Source organism: Platalea leucorodia (genome assembly GCF_965183815.1).
Source record: "Platalea leucorodia genome assembly, chromosome: 18".
In the NCBI taxonomy this organism is placed as follows: Eukaryota; Metazoa; Chordata; class Aves; order Pelecaniformes; family Threskiornithidae; genus Platalea; species Platalea leucorodia.
This window is the reverse complement of record NC_138840.1, coordinates 8,287,893-8,312,224: the sequence shown is the minus strand read 5'-3', so window position 1 is coordinate 8,312,224 and position 24,332 is coordinate 8,287,893. Positions and strand designations below refer to the sequence as shown.

General features: G+C 61.8%; 2 protein-coding genes across 12 annotated transcripts in view; both read right to left on the bottom strand.

Moving 5' to 3' along the window:
* MACF1 (microtubule actin crosslinking factor 1) overlaps nucleotides 1–24,332 on the bottom strand; it is a 141,102-nt gene that overhangs the window by 98,689 nt on the left and 18,081 nt on the right. For 7 of the 11 annotated variants that reach the window (XM_082329569.1, XM_082329579.1, XM_082329575.1 and 4 more), the window contains exons 1-5: nucleotides 18,775–18,892; nucleotides 10,865–10,926; nucleotides 9,590–9,679; nucleotides 6,832–6,909; nucleotides 4,960–5,052 (exon numbers count right to left, since the gene is read on the bottom strand). In XM_082329569.1, coding sequence (XP_082185695.1) covers nucleotides 4,960–5,052; nucleotides 6,832–6,909; nucleotides 9,590–9,679; nucleotides 10,865–10,926; nucleotides 18,775–18,877 — 426 coding nt within the window. In that variant the 5' untranslated portion in view covers nucleotides 18,878–18,892. Of the gene's footprint in view, nucleotides 1–4,959; nucleotides 5,053–6,831; nucleotides 6,910–9,589; nucleotides 9,680–10,864; nucleotides 10,927–14,015; nucleotides 14,104–18,774; nucleotides 18,893–24,332 lie in introns of those variants that run through there. The other 4 variants (XM_082329574.1, XM_082329572.1, XM_082329580.1 and 1 more) reach the window with 2 other exon arrangements.
* Nucleotides 1,118–2,809, bottom strand: LOC309598669 (uncharacterized protein; the record flags this gene model as incomplete). The annotated part of the gene is made up of 2 exons (XM_082329430.1): nucleotides 1,518–2,809; nucleotides 1,118–1,142 (listed from the first exon to the last, which is right to left on the bottom strand). Exons 1-2 carry the CDS (start codon nucleotides 2,567–2,569, stop codon nucleotides 1,118–1,120), a joined length of 1,077 nt encoding a protein of 358 aa, XP_082185556.1. The 5' UTR covers nucleotides 2,570–2,809.

Sequence of the window (24,332 nt, the reverse complement as noted above, 5' to 3'; positions counted from 1 at the left end):
CGCCACCCCTCCGAGCCCCCTCCGCCCTGAAAACACCCAATTGCTTTATTCCCCCCCAAAATACAGCCAGTTGGGTGCTGGCGTTGCACGGGTCCCGGCTGCCAGAGATCCCTTTGCAGGCAGGTGGCAGGGACCTGCAGGATTAGCCGCCTCTCCCGCCGGCGGGGAGGATGCTGCCGAGCTCGGCACGGGGAGCGGCGGTGTAATTGGTATGCTGCAGCTCACCTCCCTCTCCCGAGCCTGATACTCTCATCACACACAAAACTGCTCTTTGTCAGCCGCTGCCACACCGCCGGCACTGCCTTTAACTCCTCCAGCCCCGGGGCTGGGTTTCCTTAAGGATGCTGGGACCCGGCAGCAGAGCCAGGATGGATAGGGCGATGCGCTGGGCGAGCAGCAGGATGGGACCATCCACGCCTGCCGGGAGCAGGGAGGGACCCACAAACCTGCCCAGCACCCCCTTATCGATTACCTGGCAGCTCTTACTTAAGAGCAGAATGAAACCTTCTGCGAACCCACCCATCGGCTGTGCCCCACCTGGGCTCTCCAGCACCGCTGCCCATCGGGGAGCTCCTCACGGCACCCAGCTCAGATAAATCCTTTATTTTTAATCGTTCACACACAGCACCAGGGTTCTCCAACCACTGGGCCTCTCCCCAAAGGCATCCTTGCAGGAGACCCTCCTAGAGATGTGCTTACAGAGGCGCAGGATGCGGCACCAGCTCCACCCTCCTTTCTTCACATGCCTGTGTCAGGACAAAGATTTAGGGAGGCACCGGCGAGAAGAGAGAGCAGAAACTCGCAGGACCCGGGGCCAGCCCCTTCCAAACCCTTCCAACATCAGCCTTGCGCATCAAGCAACCGGTGGCAGGACACTGAAGGCCGGAGCGTGGCTGTGACACCGGTCCCAACCCGGCAAAGGTATCGGGGACCACAGCCCCTTTCCTGCCCCTCCAACCTCGTGCAGAGCTTGGCCAAACCCGATGGTACCTTCAGCCCGCCCTGCCAGCCCCAAAGAGCGACCTCCAAACAGCAACGACGGGCTCCCAAAGCAAACACAGCCTCGTCCCCTCCTCTTCCTCCTCGAGCACCCTTGGAGCAGGCAGAGCCTCCACGTTCACCCGCTGCCGCCCGCCTGGAAGCTGCGTGCGGGCAGCAGAAAGGGGACACCCCGAACTCGCACCCGACCCAGCAGCCCCGATGGCACGCGTGCCACCACCGACAGCAAGCGCGCTGCCAACAGCAAACGCAACGGCACCGAGAGCCCGTGTGAGTGCCGGCCGCACCCACGGCTCCGGCGAGAGCCGCTCTCTGGCCGCCCGTGCCAGGAGCAGAGTACAGGACAGGGTGATCCCCGGGGGATGCTTTCCCGGCAGAGACGTTCATAGGGGAAAAGGCTCTGGGAGCTTTCTGCACCAGAGTCCTCCCGCCTGCGCTCAGCACGAGGTTGCACCTTGCAGAGATGTGCATCCCCAGGGGCCACTGGGATCTGGGGTGCACTGAACCGGGTCCCCCACCCCGCTCCAAAAAGGGGGTGAGGGTACACGCAGACACTGACCATTCCTCCGTCCGTCCCCGAGCTCCCCCTCCGAGCCCAGCCCTCCGCAGCGAGCCTGCAGCTGCCTTCAGAGGGAGACGCCGCCGTCCCACCAGCTCCAGTGCCCTTGGCCGGCCGGCGTGCCGGGTCGCTGCCGTACCCCGAGGAGCTCCGGGCTGCACCACCGCTGCGCCCGCTGAAGGAGGACGGGCTGCGGGAGGCCGGCAGTCCATGCCCATCTCCCTCCCTGGCCTGAGATGATGGCAACCCTGAGGTTCTCCCCATGCTGGGGTTTTCTAGCTGATCCACCATGGGGGACAGCGTAGACAGCTCCGAAACGGTGCCCGGCTCTGCCACAGAGGAGCAGGTCCACACGACGCTGGAGCTGGGATCATTGCTGCCTCCTCTCCCCCAGGCATCCAGGGCGCTGCTGGCCCCCAGCTCCCAGCTCTTCGCTGGCTCCTCGCCGGACACGGCGCTCGCCGGGGACAGGAGCCCCTCCACACGGCCATCGGTCCCCCCGCGCAGGGGCAGCAGCACGGCCCGGCGGCTGCCCGCACCGCTCCTCTGCAGCTCAACCAGCCGGCTCACCGCCTTCTCGCAGTCCTTCTCGGCCGGGTTCTCCAGCAAGCGGGCGATGACGGTGGTGCCTTCCTCCGGGGAAGCCCCCGCCGCACCCAGCCGCCGGGGCTCCAGCACCAGGCGAGCTTTCTGCACCTCCCCCTGAAACCGCTCCTTCACCTGCACGATGAGCCCGGGGTGCAGGGCCACCGGGTTGGGGTCCCCCCCGTGATGCCGGCTCCCGGCGGGCTCCTCTCCTCCCTCCTGCCGGGGGGCTGCCTTCGACTTCGGCACCTCCTCATCCTCAGCGACCTCCAGGGCTGGGGGCTCCTCCTGTGGGGCTGCCTCCGGCATCGCTCTCCTCTTCCCCCTCCGTCTCCGTTTAAAGCGGACCCTTTTTTTGGGAGACAGGGGTGCCTTTCCCGCAGCTTTTTCCTTCGGCTCTTTAACACAGCCCAGAGAATTCCCCATCTCCTCCTCCTCCTCGGCGCCGGCAGCAACGCAGCTAAGCGAGTCGCCGGCTCCCGAATAAATCCCGAGCCGGGCTTCATCGGATCAAACGCACGCCGTACACCGTGCCGCGGACTGGCCCTCGCCTCCGCTCCCCCCCGCCAGCCCTGCCGCCGCCGCTCCAGACAGCCATCTTACAGCCTGGGCGCTGCGAGAAGACAAATTCAAAGCATCTCACTGCAGTTCAGAAATCACTTGACCTAAAAGCAGAGGGAGCGGGGATTGGCTGCGGCGTCCTTCTCTCCAAATATGAGGTAATTGGAGCACGGCCCTCGCCAACACAAACAGGGAGCAGGAATCAGGCAGCGGAGCGGGGAGGAGGAGGAGGAGAGGCTGGGGAGGTGGGGGAGATAAAAAACACAAAACCCGGGGAAGGTTGGCAAAGGTAGCATAAAGGAAGGGGTGGGAAAGAAATGGGGAAAAAAAAAAAAAAAGCAGGGAGGAGTCAGAGCGGCTCTGCATGCACGCCAACGGGGACGCGTCGCGCCGGCTCCCGCAGGGGTGTTTCTCTCCAATTCCGGAGGTTTGCTCCTTAATTCTCAATGCTGAGAGCCCCAAGAGCCCGGCTCATATGCCCACCCTCCTGCCAGGCTCACCCAGCTCGGGGCACGGAGGGGCAGCCCAAGGTGCCCTGGGGACCCGGCATCGCTTCAGGGAGCCGCCGTCGCGGGGTGCCACAAGGCTACGACAGCGTCGATGCTCCCGTCCCAGTCCGGCCCCATGTCCTGCCTCTCTCCTGCAGCTCCTGCCCCAAACCCCACCGAGGGCAGAGGTTTGAGGAGCATGCAGCACCCCGACTCCTCTCGCCAGCTCGGAGGGACCAGAGAAGGGGAACACATGCCAAAAGCTGGGAGAAGACAGAAAACAGGGAGCAGGGGGCACTGGCCCACCCCGAACCCCTCCCCAGGGCTCTCCCAGCCGCCTGCCCCCAGGCAGCGGCACTGGGACAGGGGAGATTAAGAGGTTCACAATGGAGCCACCACCGCAGAAAAAATCCCGTTAGCGCAGGCGGGGAGAGGACGCGCAGGCTCGCCGGTACCAGCCCAGCTCCCCTGGGGGCCCCCCCACGTCACCCGCCCTGTCCCCCGCGGCAGGGTGGCAGTGTCCCCTCCCAGCTGGGCGCGGAGGCGACCCAGGAGCTCCTGCCTGGGCTCTGCCGTCCCCTCTCTGGTCCCCTGCAGCAGAGCACGCACCAGAGCAGGGCCACCCCGAGGACAGCGGGGACAGGATGCCACCAGCCAGGGCCCCACCGGAGACGACGGTGACTCATCAGCATCCAAACCCTCCTCGACCCTGGCTGCTTCGCAGGGCCAAAACACCAGCAGAGCGCCTCATCAGCAGCCTTACACCCAATTTATCTCCGTGCTCCCCCCCAAAGCCTCTTCCCGAGAAATACAGGTCAGGAGGGGCTGACCCAGCGCGTGGGGCCAGCCTGGCTGCGCTGGCACGGGGCACACGCGTGGCCCAGGCGAGGGGGCAGCTCCCCGGGGCACTGCCCACTCATCCTCCAAAAACGAAAAGCTTCCTTACGAGGTCTCAAAGCCAGCACTAGTCTCGCCTGAGAGACACCAGCAGGGATACGGCAGGGAGCCGCGCCGCGGCAGCTCCCAGGGGCTCAGTCCCGCGGCGGTGACGGCCCCAGAGATAATGTCACATCGCTAACGAGCTGCTGGCAGCAGCACCACTGAGCAAGCCCCATGTGGCAAGGCCGTGGTGGCATTAGGGGCCACGCGTCGTCCCCCTGAGGGCATCAAAGCTACAACCGGACAATTTGAGGCTATTAAAGACCCGAGACCCTGTTTTGCAAGAGCATCTATAGGACACGATTGCTGGAGACGGTCCTAAGTGCGTTCCCCAGCACCCCAGCTGGGCCAGAGAGCTTCTCCCATCCCTGTCCCGAACCGCTGTCGCACAGCTGACATTTTCCATCCCAATAAAGGATCCCGTGGCTGCGCCGACCACCCAAAGGGCTGGGAACGCCTTGGGATAACAGCCCTGCACGGGCACGAGCTCAGCCTGTCCCCTCCGCGGCCCCCGCCAAATTTGCTCTTCTCCTCCAGAGACTCAGCTGAGCAAACAGCCCCCGCCAACAACCCTGGTGCCAACCGGGAGGCCACCGCACACAACCCATCGTTAATGATTTCATTATGTAAATGATGAGAAAAGGGCGTTGCTATTCCCCGACACCGGTCTCCATGACACTGCAACGTTGTGTTGATCCTCCAGACCGATCCGCGTGCCGGCATCGCCACAAAACACGCGCACGCAGAGACAGACGCCAGCACCCTGGGGAGACAACGTGCTCCCGCCGTCCGCCCCGTGTCCTTCAGCAAGAAGCTCTCATGACCTACCTGGAAGTGGAGGATGATCGTCCATATGAGCCCCAGGGTGAGCTTGGGGTTGCCGTCCGTAATGTCATCATTGCGAATGTTCACCAGTTTCACCTGAAAGAGAAGCAACAAAGCTCCCCATCAGCCTCACCCAGAGAGCGTGGGGGGACGTGTCCCTGACCACGCCGTCCCCAGGGCCACCCCAAAACGCTCCGGCAGGGAGGGAGCGGAGACGCGCGACCCCAGCGCTTCCCAAAGAAGCGGCGAGGCCACCCCATGCTCCTGCTCAGGGACGGGGAAGGAAGGATTTTTCACATCTCTAGCACTCTCTATCTAGAAATGCTTTCCCAGCACTTAATGGCTTTATTTCAGCTCACATGGAGAAGTGCCTCGTCCCCAAAGCCCTGAGCGCTAGTGCATAATTTAATAGCTACAGACCAGAGCATGGTTAAAAGAGGATGGCCGAGCTTTATTAACCCCCTCCTGGGTTCAAAACCAAGCTGCTAATCAATCAGCCCTAACAAAGGCAGGAGCGCCAGCGCTGCCCTCACTGAGGGCCCTTCCCCAGCACCCACCGAAAGCCCCTGTCCCGGCAGACTCCGGCCCCACGCAGTCCCAGAGCTGCTCCCTCCCAGCTGCTTTGCTCTAGAGCTGGTTTAAATGCACGTGCAGTCCCTGAACCCCATGGAGATGCCTGCAGCACCGGGAGCACCAGCCTCGGCGCTTCCAGCAGATGCAAACCGGAGCGGTGCTGCCCGGCTGCTGCTCCTGCTCTCCTTGCAGCCGCCTTCCCGCGAGCCGCCACGTTCTTTGGGCTCTCCTCCCCGGTGGGCTCCCCACGGGGGCGTCCCCGCTCCCCAGCACTCAAGGAGACCCCACAACCTCTAGCAGGAGCATCTGGGGTAAGACGTCCCAGCAAGGCCACTGTCACCAGGCCGTCACACTTCAAAGGAAAAAGCTGTTTCATCCAAGTAGAGAAACAAGCTCCCAAGAGCCCTCGGCAAAATGTCTCTATCGAGGGGCCGGGGAGGAGGAGGGGAGCGGCTCACCCTCCCTGGAGTGGGGCACGTGCTCAAATTTATTCAGCGCCCTCAGGCCAGCAGAGAGAAAAATCTCTGCTTCAGCATGAACTGGTACAATTTATCATCGTCGTGGCGTTATCTGAGGAGCATCACGGCGGGGAGACCTGACCCAACAGGCGGAACAGGACACCCGGCTGCGGGGGTTTCACCTGCAGAGCCAACAAGTTTCGGGATGCATCCCACTGCTCCGGGCGGGATCTGCCCAGGGGTGCGGAGGATCCCTGGTCTCTGCCAGCTGCACAGGCACTGCGGGGCCAGCACCTCCCAAAAGCTCGGCGGAGGGAGCCTGTCCTCGAAAAGCCAAAGGGCGATGTTGCCCTGGGCAATAGGTCCGTGCTGCTGTCCGGAGGGGTGATGCCGCACAGAGGCACATGGCTGTGCGAGCACCGAGGCCGCGGCTGCGTGGGGCCGAGCAGGAGCCAGCTACCCCATCTCCCCTGAGCTGGTGGGAAGGCACGGAAGTGCCGCAGCCGCCCGTCCCCGCCGCCGGGATCTGCCGGGAAGCCCTGCGTGAGGCTTTCGGGGCGCAGAAGTGACTGTCTGTGACATTGGAAAAGCCCTTCCCAGAACTGGAGTCTGATCCTTCATTTTGATACTAGTTTTTGTGCTGCATGGGCGGTTCTGAGAGCACACAACGCCTATGGGGGAAAGTCCCCTGGCAGCCATCCTCAGCCAGCACCGGCACTGCAGGGTCCGGCACACCCCAGCACAGGCTGATGCTGCTTCTCGACGCCCTTCCCGAGCCCCGACCAGGAGAAAGAACTGCAAAGAACCCAGCTCTACTTCTGGATGAGCCTAAATCAGCCCTTACCTGTCGCTGCTTCAGGAAATCCAGGGCGATCTGCACGTTCTGCAGCCGGTGGAAACGCATCCGCCCCTTCTCACGCGGCTGCAAGAGAGAGGCGGCAGCGTCAGGTCAGGCTCGCGGGGCCGGGCCGGCAGCACCCCACATGCACAGCCACCCCCCACATGCCCCCGGGAGCCGCCCGGGGCAGCCCCCCACGCTCAGCGTGCTGGTGTGACCCCCCGTGCACTCCATCCACCCTGGTCTATCTTCTTTGCTCTGGAGGCAAATAAAGTCATCGCTACGCACCATCCTGCTGAAAGAGGGCAAAAAGCCCACGGAGGTGGGAAGACCCTGAGATCTCGACCTCCTCTGGGTGCCAGGAGACCCCAAGGGTCCATATCCAGGCTCTGAGCTGGGCGCTGCACAGCTGCCAGCAGCAGGCAGGATTGGCTCAGCCTCTAGATCCCAGGGCAGGATCTCACCCATCCCACGGTCAGCCAAACTGGGAAGAGGGCTCAGCAGAGAGATTCACCCAAGCGGGTACGGAGTCCGACCCGTCCAGGTGGAAGCAGAGCAGATCTGCTCCGCAGCAGGACGTGAGGACCCGGGCAGGGACCGGCTGCGGGTCCCCACTGATGGCGGAGAAACCCCGACCTCGGCATCGGCCCCTGCAGACCCGGCTCAGCTCCTCCCGCGTGCGGGCAGGGGCCGCTGCTCCAGGTGCCATCTCTGAACTCGTGGGGAGGGGAGAAATGAGACGCCCTGGGCTGTGCTTGTCGCCGCTGCTGCAAGAGGGGGATTTTCCGAGGATCCCAGCAGCTGAGCCGTGGCCCAGGGAAGGAGCAGAGGAAGGGCTGGGCGCGCAGCTCCGACCTCCGCACGGGAGCCCGGCCAGCCGGCGTGGGATGCTGGGTCTGCTCCGAATCAGCAGGAGGGAGAGGATCAACGCCCAAATCCCAGTCTGGGCCTCAACAGGAGGTGCCACCAGGGTGCTCTGACCCGCAAGGACACCTCTGAGGCACCTTCCTTCCCCAGCCCGAAGGGGAAGAGCCATCGCTGCAGGGGGAACGTCTCCAGGGCCGCAGGGAACCGGAGCTCCTCTGTGCTGCTCCAGGAGGGAGGTGACACCGTGCACAAGGGAATCATCACCCAGAGCAAGGGGGCTGGAAAACACACCTTCTCTTGCACCTCAGCAAGGTTTTGGGGTCCGGCCCCTTCGGGGTAACCCTCAGCTGGGGCCGCGCTGTGCTCGCTCCCACCTCCACTCACATGCACGGGGTTGCCAGTCGTGGCCCGGACCCCACGGTGGCACCAGCCCCACGAGAAGGTGCCCGTGCCCGGAGCCTGTCCATGCAGTGCGAGGTGAGCAGCCGTCACCGCAGCCCCCCGAGGGGGCCCGGCCAGGAGCAGCGTGCAGGACCCGCGTCCCTGTCCCCTCCCGCCCCGTGGCGGGGACACATGCTGTCACACCAGGTGGGTGGCGTGCCCTGCCCGCAGGCCAACACCGCAATGCGCGCGCAGATAATCCAGTTAACGTGAACACAGCCCGCTAACGAGGCCCGCGGCGCCTCTCCGCTCTTACAGCTTCCCCTCCGCAGACCCTCGCTCGGGGCGAGTTGGGTGGGTTTTACCAAAAACCCCGGCTAAAACCACACAGAGGGGAAGGTTGGAGCCTCCGGAGATGCTGGGCTGCACTGGACTATCTGACGGCACTCCAGTGTCCGCCAGGGATAGGCTGCGGCCGGGGCCAACTCAACCTACTTCTTCATCATCATCATCTTCCTCCTCACGCTCTTCACTGCTTGCACGGCACCAGGCCGGCGCTCTCACCAGGCGAAGGCTCCTCTGAGCTGGCGGCTCTATTTGCTAACGAGGACGGGAGGGACAGCGGCGATGGGAGGGTGACACAACAGGGAGACAGAATGGAAACCAAAATGCAACACCCAGGTAAAAGGAAAAACGAAAGAGCGGGGATGAAGGCGGCTGGATCTCCGGCACACCCCGGGCTCGAGCACGGAAGTTTTCCCTGGCTTTGAAAGCCAAAGTGAAGAGAAGGAAACTGTCTGGATCACAAATAGCTCGATCCAATTTTTCAGCCCCCACAAAAACTGATTTGGCATCTCGGGAGGGTAACGGAGGGAGTTGGGAGATCTTTACCCAGATCCTATTTTAGGGGAAAACTAAAATAATTCCTGCTGTGCTACTCTGCTGCAGCATTCAGGATCTTCCCAGAGCTGAGTGAATGTGTCAGCCTGAGAAGGAGGAGGAGGAGGAGGAAGGAGGGGGACTCTACGATGCTCAAGATGCAGGAAGAGGTTTGCACGCCACCAACTGCTACAAACCCAACTCGTGAAGAGCCGAGCACGGGGCAGGAGCGAGGAGCGTGCCCTCCGCCAAATCTGAGCTAAGCTGCTGGGCGCGCTCTCACAGAAACAGTTGTAGTCCAAGCCACTATTATCCATTATTTTAAATATGGAGCCAAATCCAGAAGATGAAGGCGTGTAAGCTTTCACAAAAAGAGGGCTCTACCCAGGGCACCGTAATCACTCGCTTTGGTGGTATCCAAGAGACCAGCCCGGGGAGCACCATGTTGAGTGAAAATAAATAAAATAATAATAAATAATAATAGTAATAACAATAAAAGAAACAACGACAGACATTCGAAAACAAAACTATGGCATAAGAAATGACAGTTGATGGCTGGGAGCGGAGGGGAGCAGGGGGAGGACGGAGGGGGCCTCGGGGCGGGCAGCAGCGTCGCGGCCCGGCCGTGGGGACTTACCAGCTTCACTCCCGACAGCACCTCCAGGAGGGAGATGAGGTTGTGGCCATCTCGCAAGTCTTCGTAGAGGTCGTTGATGTGCTTGCGCACCTGCGGAGAGCCGGGGAGGAAAAGCCATCAGATCCACGCGCCTCCCGCGCTCTCCCGCTGCTTGCAAGAGCGCGGGAGGAAGGCAGCGGCATCTGCAAGCAGCCGTCTCCCTCCAAGCCGCGGGCATTTAAAACGGTTATTCCAGAATTATCGCTAAGGAAAGCGGCCTCCCGTTTCCCAAATGACCTGGCAAAAGCTGCTGCCAACGTTACGCACGAAAGCAAACTGTTAAACCATCCGTACTCCAGGCAATCCGGGAATATCGCACTCAGACCTCTGCAGAAAGGGCAGCCGAGTCCCGAAGCGGTGGTTTAATTGCTTACGCTACCTTACAGCGTCTCCCAAAACACGGCGCCCAGCTGCCATCTGAGAGCAGAGGGGGTTTCTGCGGGGCAGCGCGGCTGCGAGAGCAGGCTGACCGCAGGCCGCCTCCGTGCCCGCTCTTCCCCCAGACCTCGCCCGGGGGTCTTACTCAGCTGGGAAACCCCAGATGTTTTCCCACAGCAGCCTCAAGCAGGTGGCCTCAAGAGTTTTCTTTTTTCCCCTCCTTTGTAAGATTTAGAAAGTAGCCAAAAGCTTGACGCAGAGGTCTGCAAAGCTGGCAGGAAAATACAGCTGACACCTAATGCCCAAATGACTTTTTTTTTTTTTTTTCCCCCAAATGGAGAATTAATTAAAAAACACCTGGCATTAACCAAGAAAAGCAGGAGGCACCTTGCGGTGCGATGTTAATCCTGCTTAGCTACTTATGGCTGCGAGCATCTCCCTTCACGTGCTCTGGGGCTCCTCTCCACGCAGGAGCATCCCTCGAAAGACAAAAAAAAGCCGGGATCCCCTCCTTCGCCCCCGCCGATCCCCTCCTTCGCCCCCTTCGCCCCCGCCGCCGCAGGCGGGGGGATGCACCAGCCTCGCGTTAAAGCAAGGACTGGGTGCAGAGGAGGCAAATGCAATAGAAAGGGCTGGGTGGTGATGTTACAGTGCCCTCCAAAGGCACCGGCACATTTCCACCGCAACCGTCTCTGCTCTCAGTACAGATGCGTACGAACACTCAAATCCAGTGCAAAAATTCCCAGACAAAAAAAAAAATAAAAATTTTAAAAAAGGTATTTATCTGCCAGCCCTGAGCCAGAACCGACAGACAGACGGTCATTTAACCAGCTTTATAATAAAATACGTGACTCTTACCTTCATCAAGTGTTTATTGACCCATTTAGTGAAGGTTTTCTTTTGGACTCTGTCCCGTTCATCTGTCAAAAGAAGACAAAGGCGGCTCTCGGTCAGTGTTTCTCATGCAGAAACTCAAATGACTTTGAAATGAGGGGAAGAGACAGAGGAATCGCCGCCGGTGCCAGGACCGCCGGACGGATCCTGCGCCCGCAGGGGAACAGAGGCTGCTTATTCACGGGTTAGCGCAGGACGGGGCCGTTCACGCGGCTCCGACGTCTCGCTCGGGCAGAGAGGTAGGAGCATTCGCGCAGCTAGAACCGAATACACCGCTTTTTTGGGGGAGAATAGCGTTATTCGAATAAAAGCAGCGTGGATGATTGGGATGGGTATAACTGCAGCCGGCAGCGGCAACCGAACCCCCAAATGTGTCCCCCCCGGCCACGACCTCCGTGCCTCCTTGTCCCCCGCAGGGAGGGAGGTGGGGTTTGCCCGAGCCCCCCTGCTTTAGGAGGGTGTCCCCCTCCCCTGCCCGCTCCCGGCAGGCTTTAACGCATTATATAAACCCCACAGATGTCCCGTAACGGGCCTCTGCCGGGCACTAGCAGCGGGTGCAATGAGCAGCTTATTCTGTCGCTGTATTTTTGGTTCATTGGATTGTCAGGATTTAACGTTTATTTCCGTCCCGCGGCTCAGCCGAGGGCGCCCTGGCCAGACGTGGGGGGCTCCGAACGCCGGCAGGACAGGGTGACAACGCCGGTCCCATCCCCGGGGGGTCCCAGTCCCGGGGAGCAGCAGGAGCGGCGACCAGCCCCACGGGGTGACGGGCCGGGCAATTCGTGGCGATGCCAAACAGCAACGTGGGATGGGGCAGCTGTCGGCAGGCTTCGCCCTGCCCGTTCTCGGCGCAAAAACTAATATCACGTGAAAAACAAAGGCAAACAAGGCGAAAGGAGAGGGCGTAAGATGGGGCCACACCGCTGCAGGGTCCCACCGGGGGCCTCGCTCAGCCCCCACCTCCCCACGCCTGGGCAGCGGGGAGGGCTCAGGGCAACCCCGGCAGCCAGTCCTGTGCCAAACGGGCTCGCCTGGTTTTAACATCATCATCTCGGAGGAAAAGAGAGTGCCTCGGTACCGAGCCACGGCACGCGACTCCAAGTTCCCGAGAGCTGCTACGTCCAGGCCAGGGGTCCCTGGGATAGAGTGGGAAAGGCCAAGCCCCGCTACCCTAAGACACCCCTTTGACATCTGGTGGCCTTCTACAACAGGGTTACAGCGTTGGTGGATAAGGGAAGGGCAACTGATGTCATCTACCTGGACTTGCGCAAAGCATTTGACACTGTCCCGCACGACATCCTTGTCTCTAAATTGGAGAGGCACGGATTTGATGGATGGACCACTCGGTGGATAGGGAATTGGCTGGATGGTCGCACTCAAAGAGTTGCGGTCAACAGCTCAATGCCCAAGTGGAGACCAGCGACGAGTGGCGTTTCTCAGGGGTCGGTATGGGGGCCGGCGCTGTTTAACAGCTTTGTCAGGGACGTGGACAGTGGGACTGAGCGCACCCTCAGCAGGTTTGCCGATGACACCGAGCTGTGCGGTGCGGTCGACACGCTGGAGGGCAGGGATGCCATCCAGAGGGACCCTGACAGGCTGGAGAGGTGGGCCCGTGTGAACCTCGTGAAGTTCAACAAGGCCAAGTGCAAGGTCCTGCACATGGGTCAGGGCAACCCCAAGCACAAACACAGGCTGGGTGGAGAATGGATTGAGAGCAGCCCTGAGGAGAAGGACTTGGGGGTGTTGGTTGATGAGAAGCTCAACGTGACCCGGCAATGTGCGCTCGCAGCCCAGAAAGCCAACGGTATCCTGGGCTGCATCCAAAGCAGCGTGGCCAGCAGGGCGAGGGAGCGGATTCTCCTCCTCTACTCCGCTCTCCTGAGACCCCACTGGAGCCCTGCGTCCAGCTCTGGGGTCCCCAACACAAGAAGGACATGGACCTGTTGGAGCGGGTCCAGAGGAGGGCCACAAAGATGATCAGAGGGCTGGAGCACCTCTCCTGTGAAGGCAGGCCGAGCGTTGGGGTTGTTCACCCTGGAGAAGAGAAGGCTCCAGGGAGACCTTATAGCAGCCGTGCCGTACCTGAAGGGAGCCCGCGAGAAAGCCGGAGAGGGGCTTTTTACAAGGGCTGGTAGCGATAGGACAAGGGGTAATGGCTTTAAACTGAAAGAGGGGAGATTTAGATGAGATCTAAGGAAGAAATTCTTCACGCTGAGGGTGGTGAGGCACTGGCACGGGTTGCCCAGAGAAGTGGATGCCCCATCCCTGGAAATGTCCAAGGCCAGGCTGGATGGGGCTTTGAGCAACCTGGTCTGGTGGAAGGTGTTGGAACCAGAGGATCTTTAAGGTCCCTTCCAACCCAAACCATTCTGTGATTCTACAACATCACGGTCCACCAGGCAGAAGCACCTCTTCCTTTGGTTTTAAGCCAAAAATCAAGAAAAGGGAGAAAACCAGCATCTCTCGGCCCGGGCTCCCCAGCCACGCTGCGTGTCCTGCCCGCATGGCCCCATAGCCCCCCTCCCGGGGTGGGGGGTCACTGGGGGGTCCCTGCACCGGCCAGGCAGCCACGGCTCCAGGGGCCCTCAGGAAAACCTCCCTCCCCACATCTCAATCCAGGCAGATTTGAAAGCACCATCTAACATCGCTCCTCCTCCTCCTCCACCCCACGGCTTCCCCCATCCGAAAGCACCGCAGTAAAACACGTGGCACACCACCGGCACATCACCTCCCCTGCGTCCCGCTCTGTCCCCCGGCCAAGGCACGCAACCAGGTGCCGAAAACTATCCGCTGGTTGAATTTCGGCTGCCCTCGCTCCCTGCCCCACCAGGCTCTGGGCCCGGCATGGCTTCCCGGGACGATGTGGCCAAGCCACAGAGCCACCACCTGGCACCACCGGCCGCCGCCTGCAATAGGAAGCTGCGTCACCCCCACGTGTTTTTAGGGACCTTTACTTCACCCGATCCCCCCCAGAGTCACGGTGCTGTGTCCCTTCCCAACCCTGGCATTAATTCGGGGTGGATAAAGCTTGAGCCGTACCCCAGCCACGGCGCAGTGCCGGCAGCACGGTGGGGGCTGCCTGCAGGCTGGGAAGGAGAAGGCGGTGGGTACTAACCGATGCAGCACATCCGGCACACCAGGCAGGCACGCAGCCGCCTCCCCTCCCCGAAGAGATGCCGCTCCTCCATCGCCCGAGCCCGGGATGGGGAGCGTTGGGTCCCAGCAAAGCGGCGGCTGCCTCCCAGCTCCTGGGGAAGGGTCTTCTGGCGGCACCACCCACTCGCTGACCTTGGCCCCAAAGGGTGCGGGTGGGTGACTTCTCAGCCGCAGCTCCTCCCAACTGCATCACTTCCTACACCCGCTGCCCCCAGTACGGGCACCGGCCGTTCCTCCTCCGGGGCATCGCCACAAACCCTGCCGCAACGTCAACGGCTGCTTCACCCGCTCTTCCCTTGCTCCTCGCCCTTCTCCGGGTGCTCCCAGCCAAGGGTGCCGCCGGCGTGGCAGCTCCGTGCCAGCAAAATCCTCACCGTCCCGTGGTCCCAATGGCCAGCAAAGCTGCTGGGAAAGCTCCCAGAGAGGAAGGGGAGAGCTGCTCCCTCCTGCAAGCGAGCAAGAGGCGGTGCAGAGCACGGTGCAGCTCCCGGCAGCAGCAGCAGCAAGCCGGCGGGCTGGGGGTGCGGACGCAGGCTCACCCCGTGGAGCCGGGCACTGCCTCGCTGGCAGGCTCTTGGCTTGTTTTTCCTCGTCTTGTTTTCCAGTTAATTGCACTGGGGACGGGAAGGACAATGCCGGGCTGTTCTCTCCGCTCCCGCCTGCATGCCCAAAGCTTCTTCCCAAGTCATTTCCCGGGTCTGAAATGCCGGAGCCAGGACCCAGCCGCAGCCCCGCTTGGCACGCGGGGAGATAACGGGGGCCTCCTTATCACCACCTCTCTTCCTTTTCTTCTAAATATAATCCCTCTGCAGACCTTCTGCCGGCAGGAGCCCTGCTGCCCTGGCCGGGAGGGCGAGAGGAGCCGAGCTGCTGCCGGGGGAAGGCGGGAGCGTGTCCCCGAGCATCGCAGGGAGCACGCAGGGACAGGGGCGCGTCACCGAGTCGCACACGGAAGGTCTGCAGCGAGGCACCTCCGACGCCGGACCCGGGGGGTGCCCGTGGGCCAGCGGCTCCTCGGCACGCTCCCCCTTCTCATCTCCTGCAGAAATGGGGTTTTTTTCTTCCTTTTTTTTTGCCCCTTCTCCCCACCTTTGGGTGGGTCTCTAACCAGATTACACTTCTCCACCCTGCACCCACGCTATCGTCTGAGCTAATAATAATGCACAGTTACTGCTTACTAACAATATTAAGGCGTTGCAAGCTTATCTCTCCCTGGCTAATCTTTTCCAGAGTCACCCTGACAAGCAACTTGTTGTAACTCCCCCACGCTTGTCCTCTCCCCTGTCTAGCAGGGATTCGCTGGCCCCAGCCACTGAGAACCACCCTGTCACCAGCCAGGGACAGGGAGCAGAGGCAGCGGCCCAGGCAGCAGGCAGGCAGGCAAGCAGGCAGGGCATGGCCAGCGGGAAGGTTACAGTGGCTAGAGGAAATCTGCACCCCTCCGAAGACAAGCCAGCGGCAGGCAAGGGCAGGAGAGGCTGACTGCGGAGCCTCGGGTCCCCTCGCACGCAGGACATGGAGCAAAGGCTGGTGGCAGTGATGCAGGAAACATCGCTGGCAAACGGAAACCCTGCTGCCAGCACCAGTGAAAACCACAGTCCTTAACTGGCCACACCCGTGTGCCACGCATCCATCCGATGGCTTCCAGCACCGCTGATGCTATCAGAGCCGCATGCTTCCAGCTGCAAAGTGCTTTCATGTTGCTGCTTTCCCAAGACAGGTGAGACTCGCACGCAGGCAAAATCCTGGACAAGTCAGGCAACAACGCAGCCGGAGCCCAGCTGAGCCACAGCCGTGCTGTCCCTGTCCCCATCGCTGCCCAGGCAGAGCCCAGCCCCAGGGCACAGGGACCGCTGCGGGACAGCCCGGGAGCGCTCCGAGACCCATCCCGGCTGCTCCCCGGAGCAAGCGAGGAGCAGGGTCCAGCTGCCTGCACCTCAGCTGCCGGCACCTCAGGCCCAAACCTCTGCAGGACCACGCATGCTGTTTAATCCCCTCCCCACCTCCTCTCCCCCCATTGCACGTCAGAGCGCAGTCCACCGCACCCCCAGAAACGGGGATCCCAAAGGCACCGGCACGCCGTCTGCTCTCCCCCACAGCAGTGTGGATCCTCCACGGAGGGGCCAGAAGCAGCAAGGACCACGAAGCAGAGGCGACTGCCCAAGAGGGAGGTGGGTTTGGGGGTTTTCCCGCTGCTACTGGTCCCCCAAGCGAACCCAGCTAGCGAGGGGGAATGGGGAAAACCATCCTGCTCCATAGCTGGTTTCCAGCAAACTCGAAACAAGGGGCATCAGCCGAGCGTGGGAAGAAAAACTCCCACTCACCGTCCCGCCGGACTCCAGGGCCCCCAGGGCCCCCAGGCACTTGCCATCGTCATGGGGAGGGCTCTCATCCACCGGGTGCTGGAGACCCTCCCAGCACCACCCCAACACCAAGCACAGACATTTCCCCCCTCCCCGTTTGCCTGCGGCAGCCTCCATCCTGGCAGCCTGCCTGTCCCCAGCAGCTCCCAACACGCCCAGCCAGGAGCTGCCGCTGCCCCCAGGAGCTCTCCTCCACCATCGCTGGCCTCGCTTGCTGTCAGACTCCATCACCATTCACCTCCTCCTGTCTCGGGCTGCTGCTGCGAGAGCCCAGTCCCAGCCCCGGGCGCCGGCAGGACGGAGGGTGCCTGGCCAGGGACCCTCCCTAACCCTAACCAGGCACCCTCCGTCCCACCGGCGCTGGGACCGGGCTCTCTAGTGCTCGCCCAGGACGGCCCTTTGCCATCCCTGGGAGGCAGCCTGGGATTTCAGTGTCCCCCACTGGCTCCTTCAGCCTCTCCTGCTGGAATAAAGCCTGGAAGCGGCTCCCGAGCTTTCCGCTCCTGCTCATTAATTCCTGCTAAAGCCGAAGGAACACGGGAGACGTCAGACGGGGCACTGCACGGGATGAGCTCGCAGAGATCTTGGGGACATCTCCGAGCCCACGGTCAGCATGAAAGCGGCTCTGTGCATTAAACAGCGAGAGCCAGCCTTGGGGTGAAGGAGGGTTTTGTTATGTATAAGTGTCTAGAAACAAATTTTGAAAGCATTGAAACCCATCGCTTCCACTTTGAACTCCTTTGAGGCAAGCAAAGAATGGGAATGCACTTTTTTTTTTTATCGTGGTACTTTTAAGATGGGGGATATGCAAAAAATCCGGCTGGCTGAGGAGCACAAGGTATTTAAAATGTGCTGGCTGCCAACTCGCGGGCTGACATAATCCATCATGACAGCAGAGCCGACTGGGCAGGATTTAACAGAGCCTTTCGAAACAGGGAGAGGAAACGGTGCCTGATTCACCCTGGAAGAATGCACGAGAGAGACCTGCAGTGGAAAACCATCCAGCACCTGGATATTTAATGAGGGAGACACCTGAGAAGCGGTGATGCAAAAGAGACCCGGGTGGATGCTCGGCAGAGCTGGACGAGCATCGCAGGGGTTACTGGTACAGCAAAACCTGCTGCGAGATGACCCTCGTCTTCCAGGATGCTGCGCCCGTGGGGCGGGTATTACCGGACCTTTACTGGGAAGGAGCGATGGAGGAAAACAGATATTGAATATACTGGCTGCTTGCAACACTTGCACCAGGACTTTTTCCAAAAGGGACGGATTTCTGCAGGACAAAGCAGCGGGGCGGGGCGGGACGGGGATGAGGAGCCGGGAGGAGACAGCCACACTGGGAAGCGGCCAGGAGGTCCCTGGATGGAGCCGAGCACAACACTGCCCGGACACCAAGATTAATTAAGCGGACGGCGGGTCCGCAGGAGGAATTGCAGCAAGGCTGGGTTTAGTGGGTAACAGGGCACATTTCTGCACATTTGTGCAACTCAGTCTCAATATCTCTCTCCCAACAGTTTTGGGGGAGGAAGAAGTGTATTCCACGAGCAATATTTGGGGACAAGTCCCTGCACGCTGCCCGGGCTCCGCGGTCCCGCTCCTTCGCATAGAAAAAGTGAAAGAAAAGGGGGAATTGGTCACGGATACAGGGAAAAGGCCCCGTGCGGAGGAACGGGAGAGAACAAGCCCTGCTGGAAAAAAAGAGGGAGGAATCAAAACAAACAAATCCCAGGAGGAAAAGGTCGGGACGGAGAAGGAGCTACTGAGTCCTTGCCTGGGACCCGGAGCTATCGCACGTCCCTGTAACGAATCCTCGCCCTCCTCGGGCGGTGGTCATGTGCAAGCCCTATTTTGGGAAACTGAGGCAGGGTCAGCCCCAGCTGCTCAGCGAGCCGGTGCCAGCGCCGGGAGGAGCTCCCAGGACCATGTCTTGCCGCTGCCGGTGGCTAACCGAGACGCTGCTGTCACGGCGAGGGGCGGGAGGGACGCCCGCCTGCGCCGGGGCAGGAGCCGGGAGGCAGAACACCAGCCACGTGTCGCAGGCTTGTGCCGAGACAAAAAGCAGCCTCGTTCCCAGCGAGACACCCCCATCCCAGCTGCTCCCACCCCCCACATGCGCCGGGAACGGGTGGCGAGACCAAATTTAGGCACCAAAAGCTCTGCCACCCCCCCCCCGACACGGGGACCAGGGTGGCTGTGCTGGGAAGATCTCTGTCACTGCATCCTCCTCCCCACCGGCCACGTCCGCCCCTGCCCGTGTCGCTGCCGCGGCTCTCGGGGAGGGAAAACAAGCCGTGACCCTCGCCAGCGGCACGCCGGCCATCTTAGCGCCTCTCCCCCCGCGGGGGCCACCCCTACCTTGTCTGCTCCGGCTCCTCCAGTACAGGACGCCGGCGATGCCCAGGACGTGGCTCAAGACAAAGGCAGCGGGCGGCAGATAGGAGCTCTCCGAAAGAGGCATTGTCCCCTAATCCCAGCCCGCTATCCCGAGCCCAGCTCCGAATTTCCTTCTCCCGAAGCTGCCGCTGTCGGAGCCTGGCATCGCTGGGAGGGCGAGGGGACGGGGGACGCCGAGCCGCTGCCTGCAGAAACTTCCGAAACTTCCTGCCTGCGCCTCTGCCTCCAGCTGGCCGCACACCCGGAGCTGGCAGGGCGCAGGGAGAGCCAGCGTCGCCAGGACGGGACCAGGGAGATTTGGGAGCTCGCGGGGGGGCGGGTGCAGGGAGAAAGCGAGCGTCAGGCCGGCTCAAACATCTTTCCTCGGTGTTCACGCGGCCAAACTTTGTCGTCCCCCCCCCCCGCTCTGGGGGGAGAGACGTCATCTCCTCAATTTCCATTCCCAGCCCCGCTGGAAGGTCGGCTGCAGCTCCGGCGGCCGCGGTGAGGGGGGATCGGCGGGAGCAGCTGCCGTGCCGGCATCACCGCGATGCCCTGCTCTTCTTGGGGGGCTCAGGAGTAGCACAAAATATTGCCCACCCTGGCGGGTGACAGCCGGCAGCCTGGCCCAGCGTCCCCTGTCCGCAGACTGCCCGGCGATGCCAACACACCGAGGGCAGCCGGGATGAAGGGGGGAGCAGCTGGGAGATGCAGGCAGCACTTCGGTAGCATTCGAGTGGCAGCAGGCAGCTGCCTGCTGGGGGCTCAGTACCCCGGGCTGGACCCAGAACCAGTCTGCTCGCAGGAGACCCTCTGCCCAGCAAGAGGGGCAAAAACGAAGGCGACCAAATTTGGGCTTCTGGGAGTCGGGTACCCCAAGCGCGTTTCCCTCGCCCTCCCTGGATGCCCAGAGATAAATGCATTGATTGCCACGGGGAAACACCCACAAACGATGCTCTAACACGAAAGGCAAAGGTTCCTCCACCTCCCGGCCCTTCCTGCGGCTGGGTGCCCCGCTCGCCACCAGCATCTCATCGTGCACGGTGAGACTTTGCAGCCCAACCCTATTTATTAATGGTTAGCGCCGTGCTCGGCGTTACTCTGGGAGTTTCGCTTCTTTTCAGAACCGTTTCCTGCAGCGGAGGTACAGAAACGGCACAGGGAGACCGAGCGCAGCAAGCCCTGCCGCGGCACAGCCGTTACGTCCCCCGGCCCGTTTGCCGTTGTAACCACAAGCAAACTGGGTGGAGAGGCTCCTTACAAAGCCTGTTTTGCTTTCAGAGCCCATCATGTGCCGGGTCCCCCCACCAGCTCCCAGGGGAAAAAACTTGCTCTTGGACAGAAAGTTGTACAGAACTGAATGCTCGTTTTTTGCCTTTACCTTCCCAGAAGGGCTCAGACAAGAGAGGGTTGTTCTGCTACCGGCGCTCGGCAGCGAAGGGGAAAGCCGTTAAGGCGAGGACGGCACGCCGCAGCCCAGGGCCGCAGACCTGCAAAACCTCAGCGTGGCTCAGGCTTTGCTGACAGAGAGAGCCGGGAGCCCAGGCTCGCCGGTGGCCAGCCCCGGACCGGCCGCCATCCAGCAGCACCCGCTCCGCAGCATGGGATGGTGAAACCACACGAGGTCTGGGGTGCCGGCCAGATACAAGCAGAGATTTAAATTATAACCCCTGAGCAGCTCCCCAAACCCAACAGCCACAAGCTGGCCAGGCCCCCCAAGAAAACCATATTGAGCAAAACTCAACAGACCCAAATGTTGCACCGCTCCACGGGGGACCCGCGCCACCCGCGACCTCCTAACGCCCTTCAGGCTAATGAGACGGGCGATAGAAAATACAGATAATTTACCTCGGGGCTCACCGCTGTTGCAATGTATTTTCCAGAGCTTCAGCCCTGCCTGGATGAAAAATATCCCAGTATAGTTTTCATCTAAAGCAATCTGCTTTCTGTTAAGGCAGGGGAAGCACTGCAGGAGTAATGGCAGGCACGAGGCCACCATAAATGGCCCCGAGCGGGGCAGTTAGTGCCCTGCCAGGCAGATGGCTGCGGCTGCTGGGGCTGGGATGTGCCGGCAGAAAAGGCTCCGGGAAGCAGGAGCTGGTTTTCCCCATCCCCTCGCCCCAGCTGCACCCACGGGGGCTCAGCCGCTCCTGTGCTTCCCGGGTGCTGCATGTGCAGAGGGGCCGATAAAACGCACGGAGCACTGCCAGCTGCTCCAGCCGGACAAGCCTTCGGACAAAAGGAACATATATACATATATAAAGCATATATAACCATATAGAAATATATGGGGTTTTTAAATATATATATATATATAAACACATATACATATAAAACTAATGTATATTTACATATATAAATACATCCCTCCCCTGCACCAGGACGCCCCAGGGACACTGGTGGTCCCCCACTTCATCCCACCCAGTTTAACGCTGTTCCCCCCCTTCTTTTCCGCGCTCCCCTTGCCGGCAGAAGTTCGGCACAAGCCGGCCCAGCCGCCTCTCGCCGCTGCAGGAAGCCGGTAACGGCTGCAGCCCAGCCGGCGGCAGCAGAGCCGGGGTGCGGGCAGCCAACGGTGGGTTTCGGGGTGACCCCCCGGGGCTCTGGGGGACGCCCAGCCCCGGATGCGGCCGCCGGCCCCGCTCCGCTCACCCGGGGGGGAGCAGCCTGAGGCCACCCCCCCACCCTGCCATGGAAACCGCCCTGCGCACCCGAAACACAAACAGCTCATTTTAGTTCCTTGCAAGGCGGCTTTTTCAGCTTCGACGGTTGCCGCGACCCGGAAAGGAAAGGGGTGGGGAGAGGACACCCATCTCCCGCCTGCGCAGGAATCTGGGGAGCGGAGAGGCCATGCCCCTGCCATGGGGAGTCCCCACCCTGCAGGGCACCCCCCCGCTTCCCGGGGTGCCCTGCCCAGCACTTTACAGCCCTGTGCACCACCCAAACTGGTGTCACCCCCATCGCTGCACCCGCTCCCCCCCAGTGCCCTGCCTGGGTTTTAGGGTACCCCACGGGACGGCTCTGGGGACGCGGGCTGCCCTGGGGCCCCCCTCGCTCCGGCCGTGCCTCTTGCCCGGAGCTGAGTCACCCTTGGCTCCAGCCAAGCGTTTTGTGGGGCCGATCCCCCCCCCGCCATGCGCCTCCCCGGTGAGTAATGCTCAGCCGACACAGCCCTGCCGCGGCTGCCGGCTCCGGCATCTCCTTATATGACTGGGGAAGCTGCCGGGCAGCGGCACACGGGAGCCAGGCACAGCCCACGCTTCCCCGGCACCACTCGGGGGGTGGAGGCACCCCGGCATTGGGGTGGGCGATGCTGCAGGGATGCTCCTCCGTCCCCCGGGTGCCGTGGCCTCCCGGGAGGCAGCCGAGGCCCCATGGCCTCCAGCCAGGGACACGTGTCCCAGCCCCGGGAGGTGGCAGCCAGGTGGCACTGTCGAAACGCTGAAGCGGGCATCACCGGATGGTGCTGGGGATGGCGGCCGGAGCTGGCCCCCAGCAGCACGGTACCTGGGTGAAGCGTCTCTCCAGGGCTCTGCCTGGACACCCCTGTGGCCACAGCAGGCTGGGGTGCTTGCCAGTGCCCCCAGCCAAGGCCACCAAAGTCCCTCCCATCACCCGCAGCGGGAACCACTGGACATGGAAGCGGCTGTGAGTGCACCAGGGGACCCTGTGGGGTTTTACTGAGGGGCTTCTCTGCCCCAAATGGGGAGTGGGGTCACCCCACACCGGGCAGGGGACACCCCGCTCCCCATGGTGGGGAAAAGGGCTTGTCTGGCAGCGGGGCTGAGCACACACAAACTCGTGACTGCAGTACAGGGCCCAGGTTTCCTGCCGTGCTTCCTCTGCGCTGCTTTACCCTTTCTGTTGTTTTTTCCTCCTTTCTGGGAGCTTCGAGGGCAAATCTCGGTCACTTATGGCAGTGGCCGAGAATTGCTGAGGAGCGGAAGGAGGCTGCGGGTTTCTGGATCAGGGACGCCCCAGGTAAATCGCAGACACGCGTCACCCGCTGCTCCCCGACACGGCCCCAGGGGCAGGTCCCGCTCCAGAGCGGGGCAAGGAGCCCGGCTTGGCTCTGGCCTCTGCGGGGACTGGATAGGGGGCACAGTGCTCAAGCTAAGCCACTGCACCCCTAACCCCGAGCCAGGGGACCGAGCCAGTGCCCCACACCGGTGCTCAGCCGGGGTCGTTTCCCCCCCGGATCACAGCTTTTCCCCCTGCGAAACCCAGAGCTTGGCTAAACCCACGGCATCACGCCTTCCTTGCAAACAACAGCAAGCGCTGCTGCGGACAGACAGACAGCTCAGCAAGATGCATCCCCGGCTGCGGAGTGCATCTGCACGTGCCGGCGCACCCCCTCCTGCAAGCACGGGCAGGGCCCTTCCGGGGCGCGGGGGCTCGCTCCACCCTGCCCGCGGCGCCAGGAGCCATGGGAAAGGAAAGCAAGAACAAAGATGATGTTTCTTGTGATCCTGGCTATTAAAAACAAGGTGGAATGAGGCAGGTCGCGACTCCCGGTGCTGCCCAGCACATCCCCACAGGACGAGCTCCTCCACTTTGAATAAAAAAGTCTCTCCTCCCGCCGGTGAATCACCCGCCCGTGCGTGTGCGGGCAGAGCCACCGATCCCCTCGCCATTCGGCGGGCCCCGACGCCAAGCCCTACCCATGCAGCTCCTGGCAGAGCAGGCACATTCCCTGCATTTCCTTCTGGCTTTCATCATCCTGGAGCGGCCATGGCCTCGCCAAGAGGGACGGGGACGAGTCCGCAGGGTCCCGCGCCAGCCCCTCGGCATCACTGCCGAACTCCAGGGCTGAAAAAGGTCTGAAAAAATTGGGACTACAAAACCTCGCCAGCGGCAGCGCTCCTCGTGGCCCTGGAAAAACCAACCTCCCAAACACTGGGTTTTGTGCAAATAGGGGGTTTGGCCTGGGAGAAGTGTATGTGCAAGGGCTGAGGCTCCAAGCGCCCCGTCATCACCCCCGTGTTTGCACAGGGAACCGGGCGGCTTGAGCTGGGCTTCACCTGTAACGACCAGGGCAGCCCCGTCCAGCCCAGGGTTCAAGGGCCGTTCTGCATCAGCCCCCTCTGGCCCAGCATCGGCACCGAGAGGGCAGCACAAGTGAATATTTAACCACAAATCTCAGCAGAGGACCTGCCCGCACTGCCAGAGGTTGGCTGGACACAGCAAAGCACGGGGAGAGGGAAGGGGGCCGCACGGGGGGGAACCTCAGACCCCCCCCGCCACCATCAGCGGTAAAATCTGAGCTCCGAGGAACCAGGGAAAGGAAGCGCTGATGATAAGAGCAGAGATCTTCCCCTTTCCAGCAGACGTCTGGGCACCAAAATAAGACTTATATCTTAAAAAAAAGACTTCCCTTCCCATGGCAGAGCTGTTGCCCTGCAGCCGGTGCTGCTTTGGGGCGGTGAGGGGGACGCGGGACAGGACCCCGAGGACCACCTCACTGCTGGGAGATGGAGGTGGAGGGCAGAGGTAAGATGGTTCGAGGTAAGGCTGGAAGCAAACATCATTCCTGCCTGTTT